This window comes from Mus caroli, unplaced genomic scaffold, assembly GCF_978045245.1.
Source record: "Mus caroli unplaced genomic scaffold, Mus_caroli_1 scaffold_2, whole genome shotgun sequence".
Taxonomy (NCBI): Eukaryota; Metazoa; Chordata; class Mammalia; order Rodentia; family Muridae; genus Mus; species Mus caroli.
Window position 1 is genome coordinate 25372845 of NW_028227257.1, and position 14225 is coordinate 25387069.

The following is a 14225-nucleotide window of genomic DNA, read 5'->3' on the forward strand; positions in this document are numbered from 1 at the left end:
AGACATGTACTAAGAAATCCAGGTGTCCTTTGATGTGTATGCTACAAGGCAGGGTGCTGTAAACAGTTATCTCAGCAGCCACTGATGTCTTGGCTTTTCATTTAGGGTCACATGACTAGGGCTGTACTTACTGGCCTGGGACATACAAAGCCTTTTCTGCTCGGTTTGTAGTGGTATCAGGCTCTTACCTGCTCTGACTGATCTCATATTTTGTGTTTATACTGGCCTTCTCCATTTTCAACATGGAGAATTTGGGTTCCAGCTCTATTGGTTTGGATTCATAAGGAAGTATTCAGAGTTGGAGACTACGCTAGCTTCCCATCATCATAACAAGGTAAGTGTCTTCAGAGGGGAAGAGGTCAGTATAAGCTCAGTGTCAGAGGACCCAGGCTGTGACCTATTGTCCCTTTTTGGTCTTTAGGCCTGTGGCTGGCAGTGCATGGTCATGGGAAACAAAGTGCTCACAGGAGACAGGCCTCCCCATCTGCTTGAAGGGCAAGCTCCCAGTGACCTAGAGAACTACCTCAGACAGCACAGGTCCTACCTCCCAAGAGCACCAGGTGGGGAGCAAGGCTTTGCCACCTGAGCCTTTGTGAGGCACTCCAGATCCAAGTAAGACAGGGAGGTGAGGGGCAGCAAGGGTTAATCATTGTCCCTGAGCACTGAGATCACTGGGTTTTGTTGGCTCCTGTTACAGTTCATCCCTAAGTAAGAAGTTCTTTGCATGCTCATGAATATGCATGAGCGTTGAGGAAAGAGTCACCTCTCACTTTTGCATGCAGGGAGTGTTTATTAAGGAGCTGATTACAACAATGCCCATTTCCTCCAACTGTTCTTGTCCTTGTCACTCAGGGCAGAGGATCCTGGGCATACTGAGGAGACCATTGCTATTGTCTCCAGAATCATAAGGATGGGCTGAAAGGGGCATGGAGAAAATTCTCAGGGGTTTGCTGTCATTCAGTACTTTGGGTTCAGTAGTGGCTTCAGCTTGCTGCCTGAAGGTCATTCTGAGGGGAGAGAAAGACAATAGTTTCTGCCTTTAGCCCTGGAAGTTGACTGCAGGTGTGATGATTGCCACCTCATCTGTCCCCACCAGATCACCATAGCACTGCTTCAGGGATGGGGAGCAGACATGTGCCAGTGAATGCCCTGGAGAATGTAGACTAGGATAGAGGGAATTTGAAGGTGAATTCTCTGGCAAGAGGGGATCCATGCAGACGAGGTCGGGATCACCCAGAGACAGCAGGCTTACTACACTGACTCTTGTGTTCACAAGATCTGGAATGAAGCATCTGCTGGCACTGGCACCATGCTGGCTGTTTAGGAACTGTACTGTTTACTGCTATGACATAACCTACTGTGGGCTGTGTGTCTTGTCACTGAGCTATAGCTCAGATGTCATTCATCTGGTCTGGTCCCGGATCAAGGCTGGCTTGTGGTAATGGCTGCTGATAGGTTCCATATAAAAGAATGGGAGTATGAAGAGCCCTTGTGGACAACTGCTGACATTCCCTCAGTCAGGCACTGTAGGAATTGATTTAGGCTCAGCTGTAGGGAAGTATGGGGTCAAGGACAGCTTAAGGTTTGAGGCTATTTCTGAGTCACATTTCATACTGCTTGTTCGGGTGCAAGAATATGTGCGAGGTCCTGGATGTGAGGCAAAGCAAAGCAAAAGAAACAAACAAAGAAAAGAACTGTATTTCTGTTACTTACTGATTTCAGCAATATGACATTGGAGTTCGTTAAAGTATATGAAGACACACCTTCAGGAATATTCATCTTTTTATACGTTTCTGAAAAAAGAAATATCACCTCGTGACAGGAGTTAAGGGAATGACAATCTGATTGATTTGTTTGACACAGTCACATGTGAGATCTCTGACCAGTGTGTGGCCCTAGGAGGAGTCACTGTCACTCATTCCACATGGTGGCATGAATACTGTCCATCTCAGGCTATAGGATGGTGTATTGGAAGAGAGGCCCCAAAAGCAGGTGGGGATCTGGTGGTCTCCTAATACTGATGACTAGCGATGGATTGCCTCAGCATAGGACATGACTGCAGTGGCACACTCATTTGAGGGTCAGTGCACTATGTGGAACTACAGTAGAACTAACCAGGGATGTGTATACCTGGCATGTGGCACCATCATCATTGTTGTGCAATGAGGTGTGACATACCCTTCAAGTGTTATAACCCTAATGTCTAGAGGTGTGAGTGACCCAGGTCCACTGTGCCGCTGTATATGCTGATGGTCGCGGTACCAAGACACCAGTGGACAAGGCTTCTTGGGAGGCAACTTGATGTGTTTTCCCTATTAACCAGGGCTCGCTATCATTTTTGAAAGAGACGAGTGTGTGTGTATGTATCTATGTATGCATGTATGTATGTATGTATGTATTATGTATGTATAAATACTAGCAGATGAGGGGCTATCCTTGTGCTTAGTGCTTTAGTGCCCTTTCTGTGTCCCCTTCCCACCTCTCATCAACACTGACTATGCCAACAGTCACTGTTATTAATCTACATACCACTGAAGTTGGACCAGGCCACCTTTGCTACTTCAGACAAAATGCCTTCTGCTTCTTCCTTCTGCAAGACATGAGAGGATGTTTTCAGTAGAGCCTTGCAGTTCTCTGCTTGGCCTCAAGGTCCAGGAGCATTTTCTCAGGCTGCTGGTTCCTGTGGTTCTCTAGGTGAGAGGTCTGTCATGTGTCAAGATCAATGTGAGATGGATCTCCATGTATCTTAGGGGTCTTGTCTTTGGAGTTTTGGGAGTCCCTATTGGGTTTTGTTGCTCTTGTGACTCCTTGAGCAGAGGTATTGGCCTGGTCAGTGTCACACAGCTATATGTATAGCAGGTGGCCTTAGGACACCAAGAGCAATTTGGAGGCTAAAGGAAGGAGGATTGTCAGTGGCTGATCACTGCTGCCTGCTCTGATGTGGGTTTGAGTACATGCAGGTCTGGGTCTCTGTGTGGTGCTGTCCCCTTCTCTCTCTCCTGACCCTCCTCTGAGAACATGAGGTGTTGCTTCTACACCCATGCTTCCTAACTGCTCACCCTCCTCCGTGGGAAGTTGCACTACTGCAGTACTGGGTTGGGGTGCTACTGTAGCAGTACTCCTTGAACTCTGCCCTTTACCATCCAGAATTCCAGTGTTTGCATAAACGACTGTGACCCCTGTCCATGAGAAGCTGTGCGAGGTCAGGTGTCAGTCCTACTCAGTTCTTTTTTCACTGAGCCAAAGCCTGGACAGCTCTGTCACTTCCCTGCTAAGGAGAGGTGGAGGGATTTCTGGCCTTGGAGTCACCATAGACTCAGCTGCTTCCTGACTCCCATTTCTCATTGTGTGAAAGGGAAATATTTTTCAATCCCTTCTCTGGGCACCCACTGTGGGCCTCTGTCTTGCATGTGGCATCAGAGGGTCAGTTTCACTGTCTTTTGTCTCCTTTAATGCTGTCCTTTGTGTCCTCCTCATAGCCTCCAGTCCCATGGCAGTTGGTGATGGGCAGCTGTGGTTTAAGAGCTGCTCCTCAGAGAGCACAGTAGGAACCTGAATTTGTGTTACACAGAAGGTGTATACTCTCGTCCCTTGTGTTACACAGAAGGTGTATACTCTCGTCCCTTGTGTTACACAGAAGGTGTATACTCTCGTCCCTATGGGCCTCCCTTTCCCCCAGTCTTGAATCACTGTGTTGTCTGGCTTTGACATGATTTCCCACCAAGCGTGGGTCAGTATACAAGGGCACATGAACTTACAGCCTCAGGAGGCACCACACTGTGCTCAGACCTGTCAGCAACAAAGGAGAGAGAAACATTAGGTTCGTGAGAGCAGTAGTACTCAAGTTTAGATGTCAAGTTTAGAGTTCAAGTCTTCTGTGAATTGATTTCAGGTGACACTAGGCACTGCTTGGCAGAACAGACGTGGGAATGACATCATGGAAGCCTTAATTCCTGATTCCTGTAATTATTGAAATATTTCCCCATCCCTAGATCCCGCCGTGGCTGTGTGTTCCACAGGTTCTATTGTAGTACCTTGTGAGCTTGACATCTGGTATCAGTGTGGAGTTTGAAATCTTGCTGCCATGGGAGATGAATAATTTCTGAAATGAGAAAAGAGAGCATGTGTGAAACAAGGGGACCTGGCCTTTCCCTCTGCTGTGGGGACAGCAAGGCATAATGGGCCTCAGGCTTTTGGAAAGAGCCCATCTCATTCAAACAAGTCCTGCACCCCAGTATGCTTCATTTCTCAGCACTCACCGTCTCCCCAGTGGCAAAGTGCTCTTCGTTCTTTATTATGTCAACCTTATACAAGACTCTGAGCGTATTGTTCTCCTGGGAGGCAAACGCTATACGGGTGATTTGTGCTTCCAGGCCATCCTTCTGTTGTGAAGAAGAAGAATTGAGTTAGTGTAGGGAAGAGGACAGAGATGCTATCTCATGAGGCAGGCATGTGTCCTTTTTGTCTTGGTTAACATACTACATTCTGGCTCGTAGGCTTTGTAGTCCAGTTTGGGTGCTGGTGCAGCTGAGAAGAAGAAATGCCAAGAGCCTTCCCACCCCTCGCTTCTGTTTACTTCAGTGTGTGGATGTTGGAGCAGAGAACTTGTGAAGTGTTCCTTTCTATCAAGCCTTTCAAAGATGAAGTGTGTTTCTCTGCCCGTGTGTCTCAAAAGCTCTAAGGTGGCCTCGTGTGGACTCTGTGGTGAAGATGCTTGTATGCTATTTCACCTGATGATGGTACCTAGAGAAGTGGATGACACACTCATACTGTTTACATACTGCCCTTCCCTTCCCTTGACCCCCTATTCCCTGAGCCTGCTCCTGAGCCCCATTGATGACATCAAGGCTCCAGTCTGATCATGAAGTTTAATGTATGTCCTGTTTCATTAGTCTTTTCAATCTTTACATTAATGTTTTTCCTGAGAAGTGACAGTCTCAGCTGATATCCAGGGTAGTGCAGACCTGTGGTTGATGGAGGACACTCACCTGCACAGAGCTATTCTTGGCCACTTCTCTTACGAGTGTCTTCATTGTTGTGGAGGAAATGGTTACTGCAATGCTTGCATTTTTGGGATCTAGAGGCAGCCGACCTCCAGGCACAGGTATTGTTTTGTTGCCGATATTGGCTTTAGCCTAAGGAGGGGAAAGCAGAGGACCATCTTTGTGAGTTCACCAGTCTGACAGCCGTGTGAAGGCCATGTGCTCTGACTAAGTCTTCATGTGCAGGGTGAAGAGGCCTTAGTCTTGGTGGCAGTATAGCCTTCCCTTCCCTCCCTCTCTCTTCATTTCCCTCCTCTCCACTCCCCTCCTCCTCCCTTCCCTCTTCCTTCTTTCCTTTTATGTTTCATAACTCATCATCTGGATTTCCTTGGGTATTCTCCCTCTGCCCTCCCACTCTCCCTCTGTTTCTATCTCTTTGTCCCTGTCTCTCTCTGCTCCTCTGACTCTCTGTCTTTCTGTCTTCCTCTCTGTCAGTTCATTCTTCCCTTTTCTATGCTATTTCCTGTAATACGTCTGACCTATAATTTCTCTCTGGAAGTGATGTTGGCACATCAGTGAGTAACATGGAGGAGAGAGACCCATGTCTGTCATCACTCATGCTTGTGCGTCTTGTGCAGAACTCCTTACTCCTTACCGTGACTGTAACATGTCACACTATGGGCAGAGCCAGGCTCTGTTACCACACATGTAGTGTGTAGAAGGATCTGACCCTCGGCTCAGCTATGTGCTTCGTGTATGTTGCAGGATGCTTGAGGAGCTTCATCTCGTGTTATGCATTTTTTTTTTTTGTGCTTCATCAAGTGAGTGGAACTTTTTTGATGGATCTTTAGAAGAGAAGCTGAGCTAACTCTGCCTCCCCCTCATCACTTGTCATGGCCTGCTGCTGCCTTCCTGGTTGGGTTATGGGTGGTTGGAAGTATCAGAGTCTTTTCGCTTGTTTGTGTGTAGTTCACTGAGTGTGGAGATGTGAGGCGAGTCATGCAATGCTTCTCCCTGTTGGAGTGCCTCAGAGGCCATTGTTTTAAGGGAAAAGAGCGCTAGGCTTAGCTTGTCCTAGCTGGGCACTCAGGAGACTGACCCCAAGTAAAAGTTGAGGCATCTGAAAAGAGCCCATGGTTTCACAATTCTGACCATCTAATGTCTTTTGTGGTTGAGGTATGCTTCTAGCCTTTGTTGCCGTGGAAAAGCCAGTGAATACTTACACAGTAGAGGATGACAAGTCCTTTTGGAGAGATCCTGGCAGTCTGAACTTGGTAACTGAATAAGCCGGTAGCTGCAGAGGAGAAGAGGGGAACAAATGGAGAGAGCCCAGAAAAGCACGAATGGCTGCTGTGCCTCAAGCTCTGTAGCTCTCATTTCCCTATAGATACCAGTATGGACAGCTACTTCTGTCTACCTGCCAGACACAAGAAGCAGCTCTAACCGGCTTCCATGGCTCCAGGGATGCTATGCACTTTCGGTTAACCAGCAAGGAGTTAGGTTTTTTTGTTTTGTTTTGTTTTTTTAATCAGAGATGGAAAGACTGGCTAGCTACTTTTTTGTCTACTCTGGCACTTGAGAAATATGCCCAGTTTCCTGCTTCACTTCTCTAGGTGGTTCAACCCAGTAGGTCCCACCAACTGTGACTGTGTCATATTTTTAGGCATTCTGTGAGGTTTCCTGATGTCAGACAACCAGAGGGGAGGGCCTGGGGAAGCCCCTTGATTCAATCTCTATGCAATGCTGCCTTAGAGAGGTGTTTGGGTTGGGAAGATCCAGGCAGACCCTGCAGAGGCACTGGGTCCTATCCTTTTCCATGTGGCAGAAGCCATGTCCATTTAGAGAAAGGTCAGGTCGCCATTGTCTTCTATAAGTGTGCTAAGGAGGTTGTGTGGGTTTTTGTAGTTTTGGGGGGTGTGATCTGAGTGGTCCATCTTTGTGGTTTGTCACCCTCTGAAGTCCCTCACTGTGCGAGGGCCATCTCTGCTCTCATAGGACTCTAAGGAAGTACTCACTGTTCTTGCAGTTGTTGAAGTCATTGAGGACGATGGCACAGGAGTTGGATTTTTCCAGCTGTGAAGTCAGCACACAGAGTTTAGCGGAGGGAGCCTCAGTAGCCTGTCTTGCCACATCTCCTCCTGTCCTTATCCCCTTGACTTCCCCTTCCTTGACACGTCCCTGGGTTGAAGTCTTCCATGGTTGCCATGTCTCATGATTTGTAGTTCTGCTGCCAGGCAGTATGGTCCAGTTGTGCTGCTTGTCCATGGTGGCCCTTTTGGCTCCAGAGGGCCCTGGCTTTGTCCCTAAGTCTCTCCTAACATCAGACCACTTATAACCTCCAAGCGTTCTCTCCCTGTGTTTCCCCATTGACTTACTCCCCACAGGAACTCTCACACTTCCCTTCCCTGGACTTACATTTTCATTTATTTTTGCTGTCACTATTGCTGGGATGATTTCAGCCAAGGGCAGAGGCACAGGCAGAGGCACTTTTCCTGTGACTCTGTGAAAGAATACATGTTGAAATAAGTGATCCTTGAATTTCTAGGTTTGTCCGTGTGTTAGAGAAAACATTTCACTGATGAAGGAGTCAGGATGATGGCTGTGTTCTCAATATGTGGAGAACGTGAGCTCTTTGCAAAGGCACAAAGGACCAAAGCATAGGATACCTAATCTCGAGGTCCACCTGGCTGGCTTCATCCTTCAGACAGTGGAACAAGTTTGTTCACAGTCCTGTTTGTTGTATTGGTGTAGTTTTGGATCTGAACTCACAACTTTCTTAGCTCTAGCTAAAAAAATGTAATGGCTCCTTCCCTATGCTATGTAATGGGCATAGCATAGGGAAGCGAGCAAGCGTAAACTGGGGCTCGCAGGGTGACAAGTCTTTCCGTCTTTGTCAGTGTGGACCTAAGTCAGAAGAGCCTGCATGCTGTGCTTGGGACAGGACATGGGAACTAGGCCCTCACAACTGTCAGAAGATTTTCCCTGTGTAGCCACATGGCTCTTTTTTTTTGCATTTTGAATATAGTCAGTGTACTGTTTATGAAATATATGGGATGGGCTACTAGGAAAGGAAGGAGGAATGAAGAAATGTAAGTGTGAGAAGGCTGTCCTTCCACAAAGTGGGATGCTGCTAGTCAGCTTCTAGCTGGTCTGCATTTACTGGTTGTCTAGTGTACCATGGTGGACCAGGTCAGCCCTGAGAAAGCATCAGGGACCTTCTGTGACACATTTGAGTCAGGCCAGCAAAGAAAAGAAAGGTTTTACGTACGTTTCCACTAACTGAATTTTCATTTCCTTGACATTCATGTGGGTGTCTTGGGCATCAAGGTTGACACATTGGGTGTTGTTGGAGGCAACAACAATTGTCATCATTACGTCCACCTTAGCTTCAAACTGCAGTAGGCTGATGACTGATCCAAGCGCACTGTGTAGAGGAAGGTGAGGGTGAATGGATGCCGCCTGAAATGTGACTCTCTAGGGAGGGATAGGCATTTGGGAATGAGCCTCATGCCTTGGGCCAGGTATATCGTCTATAGGGAAGGACAAAACATGCCAGTCCACATGATCTTAGGTTCTCAGTCCCTTGCCACAGAAGAAGAGCCAGGCCTTTTTTAGGCAGTCATTCAGTGTTTCACAAACAATTGTCTCACCAAGTCTTGGGGAGGTCACTGTAATGGGCACCCAAGTCCAGGGCTTGGACCTTCTATATTGAGTAGAAGTGCATAAGGGACATGTGCCAGGAGCATGCCTGGGCTGCTACTGATTCTTCAGTTATGGATAGGATTCATGTACATGTGTAAATATGTATATATTTCTTGTTTGAGATATTGTTTTATAGTATAAGCCTGGCTGGGTGGGAAGCCAGTCTTCTTCTAACTATGTGTCTTTGTCATGTGACTCTAGCATAGGGCACATGTACCCTCATCCAGAATAATACAGGTAACCCTTGGGGAAACATACTCACCCTTTTCCATCTATGCTGACAGTAAGCATGGAGAGAACTTGCATGCCATTAGCTTCCATGTTTATCTCCATGTCGTCCAATGTTACTTGTCCGACCTTCAGTCTGCAGAGTGATAGCAGAGACTCAGTTGTGTGTCATGGAAACAGCCTGGTCTTCTTGCGTAATACCCGTGAGGCAGCAAGCTCACCACCAGCTGATCTCTGCTAGTCCTATGGCCCCTGAGCTTTATTTTCCACCATGTAAGGTTTGAGGTCAGGAAAGGCTGGCCCTATTTTCCAGAGAGACTTCTAGGGGAAGTCAGTATGTCTCTCTATGGAAGGGTGACTTTCCCTGGGATTGCTGTATGTTGGGTCTGAGGGTTTCCCAAAGCAGCTTCTTTGTCCAAAACCCCACAGTAAGAAAGCACTTACTCGAGCAGAGTGTCTTTGATATCCATCTTGAGCACATCTTTAAGTGGCTCCTTGATGCCATCGGGGACCACTTCATTCACTTTCTCCTGGATCGCATCTTTTATACCGCTTACATTTTCAACTGCATCCTCAAGAGGCTTCTTGATTTTGGAGAGCCCATCCCCATTCAGCAGTCCTTTTCCAGAGCTCTTGTCTCCACCGAGGTTTAGTAGGCCGCCCAGGGCCTCCGTGCCTGGGATGCCCCCTGGGATTAGCTGGCCAAGACCACCAGTGGCCTTGGAGCCTGATGAGGGCTTTGAGGAATCCCCATTGCCTTCATTGCCTAGGAGTCCACCAATGCCAAGGCCTCCTCCTTCTCCTCCTTTTAGGAGGGAAATGCCATCTAAGACGGAGAGCAGGTCAGAGCTCTCCACAGTTTTCAACACATCCCCAAGAATGCCTTCCAGGTCAACTTCATCACACTTCACCATGTCCTCAATCTGTGGGGGCAGTGTGTTCATGAGGTCTGAAAAAGATCAAGCGACAACTGCTGTCAGTTCAGCCCTAGCATTCTTTCTTTCTGGAAGATAGCATCTTGAAATATGGGGCACATAGGGACTTTGTATTCTGCCTTCCAATTTGAGTCTTGTCCCTGGCCTAGTTAAGAGTTAGCCTCTGTCAGAGAAATACACCTTCCAAGACCTGAACAGCTCCTTTTAACCTACGGTGATGCTAACCTGTGATAAGAACATTTTCTTCAAAGGTAAATGGGCACAGAGTAAGGGTGGGACTTCATTTATGTTCGTCATTTTTCCTCTGTCTTGTCCTTTTTTGTACTCTTGTTTACTTTAAAAAAAGATTTATATTTTTATTATATGTATGTATACTGTAGCTGTCTTCAGACACCCCAGAAGAGGGCATCAGATCTCATAATGGATGGTTGTGAGCCATGATGTAGTTGCTGGTATCTGAACTCACGACCTTCAGAAGAGCAGTCGGTGCTCTTAACTGCTGAGCCATCTCTCCAGCCCTCTTGTTTACTTTTAATAAAAATTGTGTAAAATATACTCTAACTCCGTGGCTCAGACACACTTGCACTCGATTTGCAGAGCATTCTAGTCTGGTCCTATTATGGGCTGAGGGGCATCAGGCCAACATGCTTTTACCAGCCATTGCTTAGAGAATTGTCAAGTCTCTAGAATGCTTTCCTTGTGTGTCTTTCTGGCTGTAGTAGGAATGGCATAGAAAAAGGTCAGTGAAGTATTGACTGTGGTCAGCCTTGCTGAATGTATAGCTGAGGATGATTGGACTGAGGGATGATTCTGGCTCAATCAAGTTGGAGTTGAAGGGAGTCCGTGAAGCATCTTTTCCAGCCTAGCTACTCCTTCTCAGTCCAAGAGTTCTGTGCCTCATGAATTGGATTTTGGTGGATTTTAGATGTATTCCACTCTGACAGTTCATTGCTTTACAGCCTCCATCTTTATCCTGTCATGCTCTGATGTAGGGCTTTGCTAGACCATTGCTCCTGGGAGATGCTAATAAGTTTAATTGTTTCTTGTTGTTAAATAACATTCCATTAGTCCTATCCATTTTCTCTTTCTCAACCAGAATTACTTTTTTGTGCTCTCAGCCTTTGAGAATCATGGCAATAGAACTTTTATCTCAGAGAACAATGTTTATCTGGGGGAGGAAATGAAATGGGTCTTGAGAGAGCATATGTCGTGAAGGGCTTGTAGGACAATGCTGAATTTGCTGTTTCCTTGTGCTAAACAGCAGGCTGAGGTTATGGTTCTTAAGGATTGGAGGGGAGCTTGAGGTCTATAGTGTGACTTAGTCTCTAGATGGTAAGACTCAATTGGAAGTCAAATAGTGAGATAGACATTGGGGCTGTACAGTTCCTTTGTCTAGGGTAGCATAGATTTGTCCTGGACCAACAGTGTGAACCTACAAGCAGTTTGACCTTATCCTAGAGTGTTAGGATGATCTAGATTCAGTCTCTTGCTGCACCAGAATTTATAGGTATGTCCCAAGGTCCCTTGGCTCTCTAGGCACCAAGTAGATGTTACAGCATCATGATGTTTAAATCCAGTTGTTCAGAAAGTTGACTGAACTCCCCCTAAGCTCAGAATTGAGCAGCCCCTGGAAAGAGTGGACAGGACTCAAGATAAGAGGTAAAATAGGTCTCACTTACAGTCATGGAGTTTGTCACTGGAGAGGAAGTATCTGGCTGCAGGTGCACACTTGCCACCTTTGGGTGGAGGTACAGGCCTTTTAGGAGGTAACATTTGATGGTTGACTGGTCCTTTGAGGACTGGGGGACTTAGGCCTCCAGGGAGGCCTCCAGGGAGGCCTCCAGGGAGATTGAGTGGAGCAGGCATGGCAACAGGAAGATTGCCCACCACTGGGGGTGTTTCCACCAGGTCAAGTGTTCCCGCTTGGATGCTCAACATGATGGTCAAGGCCTGGAGAACCCACATCTTTGTGGCTGAAACCTGAAGAGGAGAAGTGGGTGGCACATCACATTCCCAATGGATCTTAGAGATTTCATTGAACTTGGTGTAGAGGTGTAGATGACTCCCTGGCCCTGTCAGAGTGTGCTACTGACATACTTGACAGCCCTGTTTCTTCTCCATTCTTGGGGATTTGGTCTGATACATGGCAGTAAACATCTTGAGGAAACTTCTCTTTCCTATTTGTATTTCTCCCATGGCACAGTGTTTTGTCAGGATTGGCTTCAAAATATCAATTTCACCTGAGCTCTGCCCTGAATTCTCTCTTCCAGATACTTGTATATATTTTTCCCCTGTCATGTTAAGTCACACATCTTTGGTATTATACCTAGCATAAATGACCCTGCCTATGGTTTTGTTTTCGGTGTTGAGATTACACACAGGACCTGTCTCCTTTTCAGCATTGCTCTACCTATGTGCTCTGTCCTCAGCCACTTGTCAGCATCCCAGTCCTCCTCTGTGAATGTGTCAAGGTTTGTATCCTTACCCTCAACCTTAGGTCCCTTCCCCTAAGTATCTTCCTGGTGAGTAGTTAGTATAGGACTTTTCTAGAGACACCCTATCTCATTGTGCCAGGAAACCCCTTCTGATCCTGGCTATCTTGTCTTGGGTGGCATAACTTTTTCTCGATAGATCTGAGCTGTGCTGGTGGCTGCTGGAGTCATTCCCTACCTCACCATCTCAGATTCCTTGCTTACCCTTTAGCTCTGACATTTACCTCTATTTCCTTTTGCGACTGGGTTTTATGTTGTTGACCCAGGATTCCTGAAGCTTGCTTGGTAGACCACAGTGGCCTTGAACTCACAGAGATCTTTCTGCCTCTGTCCCTCCAGTGTTGGGATTAAAGCTGTGCACCACCTTGCCTGGCCTGTCTTGAAGGTAATCCCACACATTCATTGCTTTCTGTTGTTATATATGTGTGTTCCATGTCATGTGTGCAAGCCACATGACATCGTGTTTGAGTTGGTTCCTTCCTTTTGCCCTTTGTGTTCCAGAGATCAAACTGAAGTTCTCAAGCTTGGAGACAGGTACTTTCACCAGCTGAGTGATCTGACTAGCCTCTCTCTAACCTTTAGAGTGGTGCTGAGGTGTGCATTCATGACGTGATCCTACAAGATGGTTAGATGGTGGCATTTCTTCCATATCCCCTGTCAGGTTTTGTAATTGAGGGTGTGCTCCTTTTCTCCCACTTCTCGTCCCTTCTCTCAAATCCTTACCCCAAGATAATCCTTACCCCTGAGCTTTGTCTAATTGAAAGTGGGTCCTTGATGATTTCCTGATAATAAAAGCCATTCACCAATATGGCAGCCACAACCCCAACTATAGAAACACTAAGCAAACTGAGTGCTGGGACTCTGATAATTAGTTGATATTGTTTCAAAATATCATCTCTACTCCCTCTAAATCATCTTTCAAATCTTGCTTCACCCCAACCTCATTGCCTTCTCCTGTAGTCTTCAGTGACTGTGTCTTCCCAGAACAGAGCTGGCCTATGTCTGAAAATTTCTGAATCTCAGTGGATGGTGTGCTGGTTTAGGTTTTCCTTGTGCACCTACACCACCACAACGAAGCCCTGTGGTGCCCTCACCATCAGGAAGTGGTCCCAGTAAAGTGATGCCAATGGTACATTCCTTGTCTTGAATAAATTGCTTTTTGGAAAATAAATCTCACCACACTTTCACCTGACTTCTCCCTTTCCTGTCTGACTTGTGGGAAATCTAGTCAGTAAGGCAGTCATCTAAAAACACTCTAAGGAAGAGCAAGGCATGTGGGTGTAGTAAAGGGCTCACGTATGCTGACCTGATGGATGTTTCTGGGAGTCCAGCACTCAGTTTCCCATTTTCTTAAAGCAGTCTGTTAGGCCCTTGTTATCCCCCATCCCATGGTAGACCCAATGTCCTGCACTTAAGCAGCAGAGGAACATTCCAGAGCCAGGAAGTAAGCCCTAGTTATCTGTCCACAGGTTACCTGTTCCATCTCATCCCACCAGCTTTGCCCTTCTGTGTGGATTTCTGGGCAGTCCTTACCTTGCTCCTTGTTGAAGGTTTGCTGTCTTCAGGAGCTGCTTCTTCTGCTCCGGCTCCTGCTGTCCTCCTGAAACGTGTGTCCCCTTTTATAGCCCATCCAGTGCCTCCTTGAAAGGTCATGATGGAGGAAGGGGCCTGAGGTAGGGGTGCTGATAAGACAGGCGTGATGCTTCCCAGAAGAGTACTGCACCTTTGTTCTTGCTTTTGTTGGCATGTTCCTATGCCTGTCAGAGCAGATCTCGGGATGGCAGCGCAGGCGTGTCGTCATACAGAACATGTGCCACGCCTTTAGGAGCCTGATGGTTCCTTGTGTTTTGTTTTCAACCTTGGGCTGGGGAGAAGCCAATGAATTG

At 46.9% G+C, this 14225-nt stretch overlaps 1 protein-coding gene across 1 annotated transcript; it reads right to left on the reverse strand.

Annotated features, from left to right (window-relative positions):
- Positions 1–770: 770 nt before the first annotated feature.
- On the reverse strand, positions 771–13927 carry LOC147005753 (vomeromodulin-like). The gene is made up of 15 exons (XM_085828998.1): positions 13873–13927; positions 11527–11827; positions 9357–9861; positions 8947–9048; positions 8251–8406; positions 7398–7482; positions 6998–7055; positions 6206–6276; positions 4989–5135; positions 4260–4382; positions 4035–4102; positions 3759–3789; positions 2530–2590; positions 1714–1793; positions 771–1007 (listed from the first exon to the last, which is right to left on the reverse strand). Exons 2-15 carry the CDS (start codon positions 11810–11812, stop codon positions 984–986), a joined length of 1797 nt encoding a protein of 598 aa, XP_085685124.1. The 5' UTR covers positions 11813–11827; positions 13873–13927; the 3' UTR covers positions 771–983.
- Between the last annotated feature and the right edge of the window lie 298 nt (positions 13928–14225).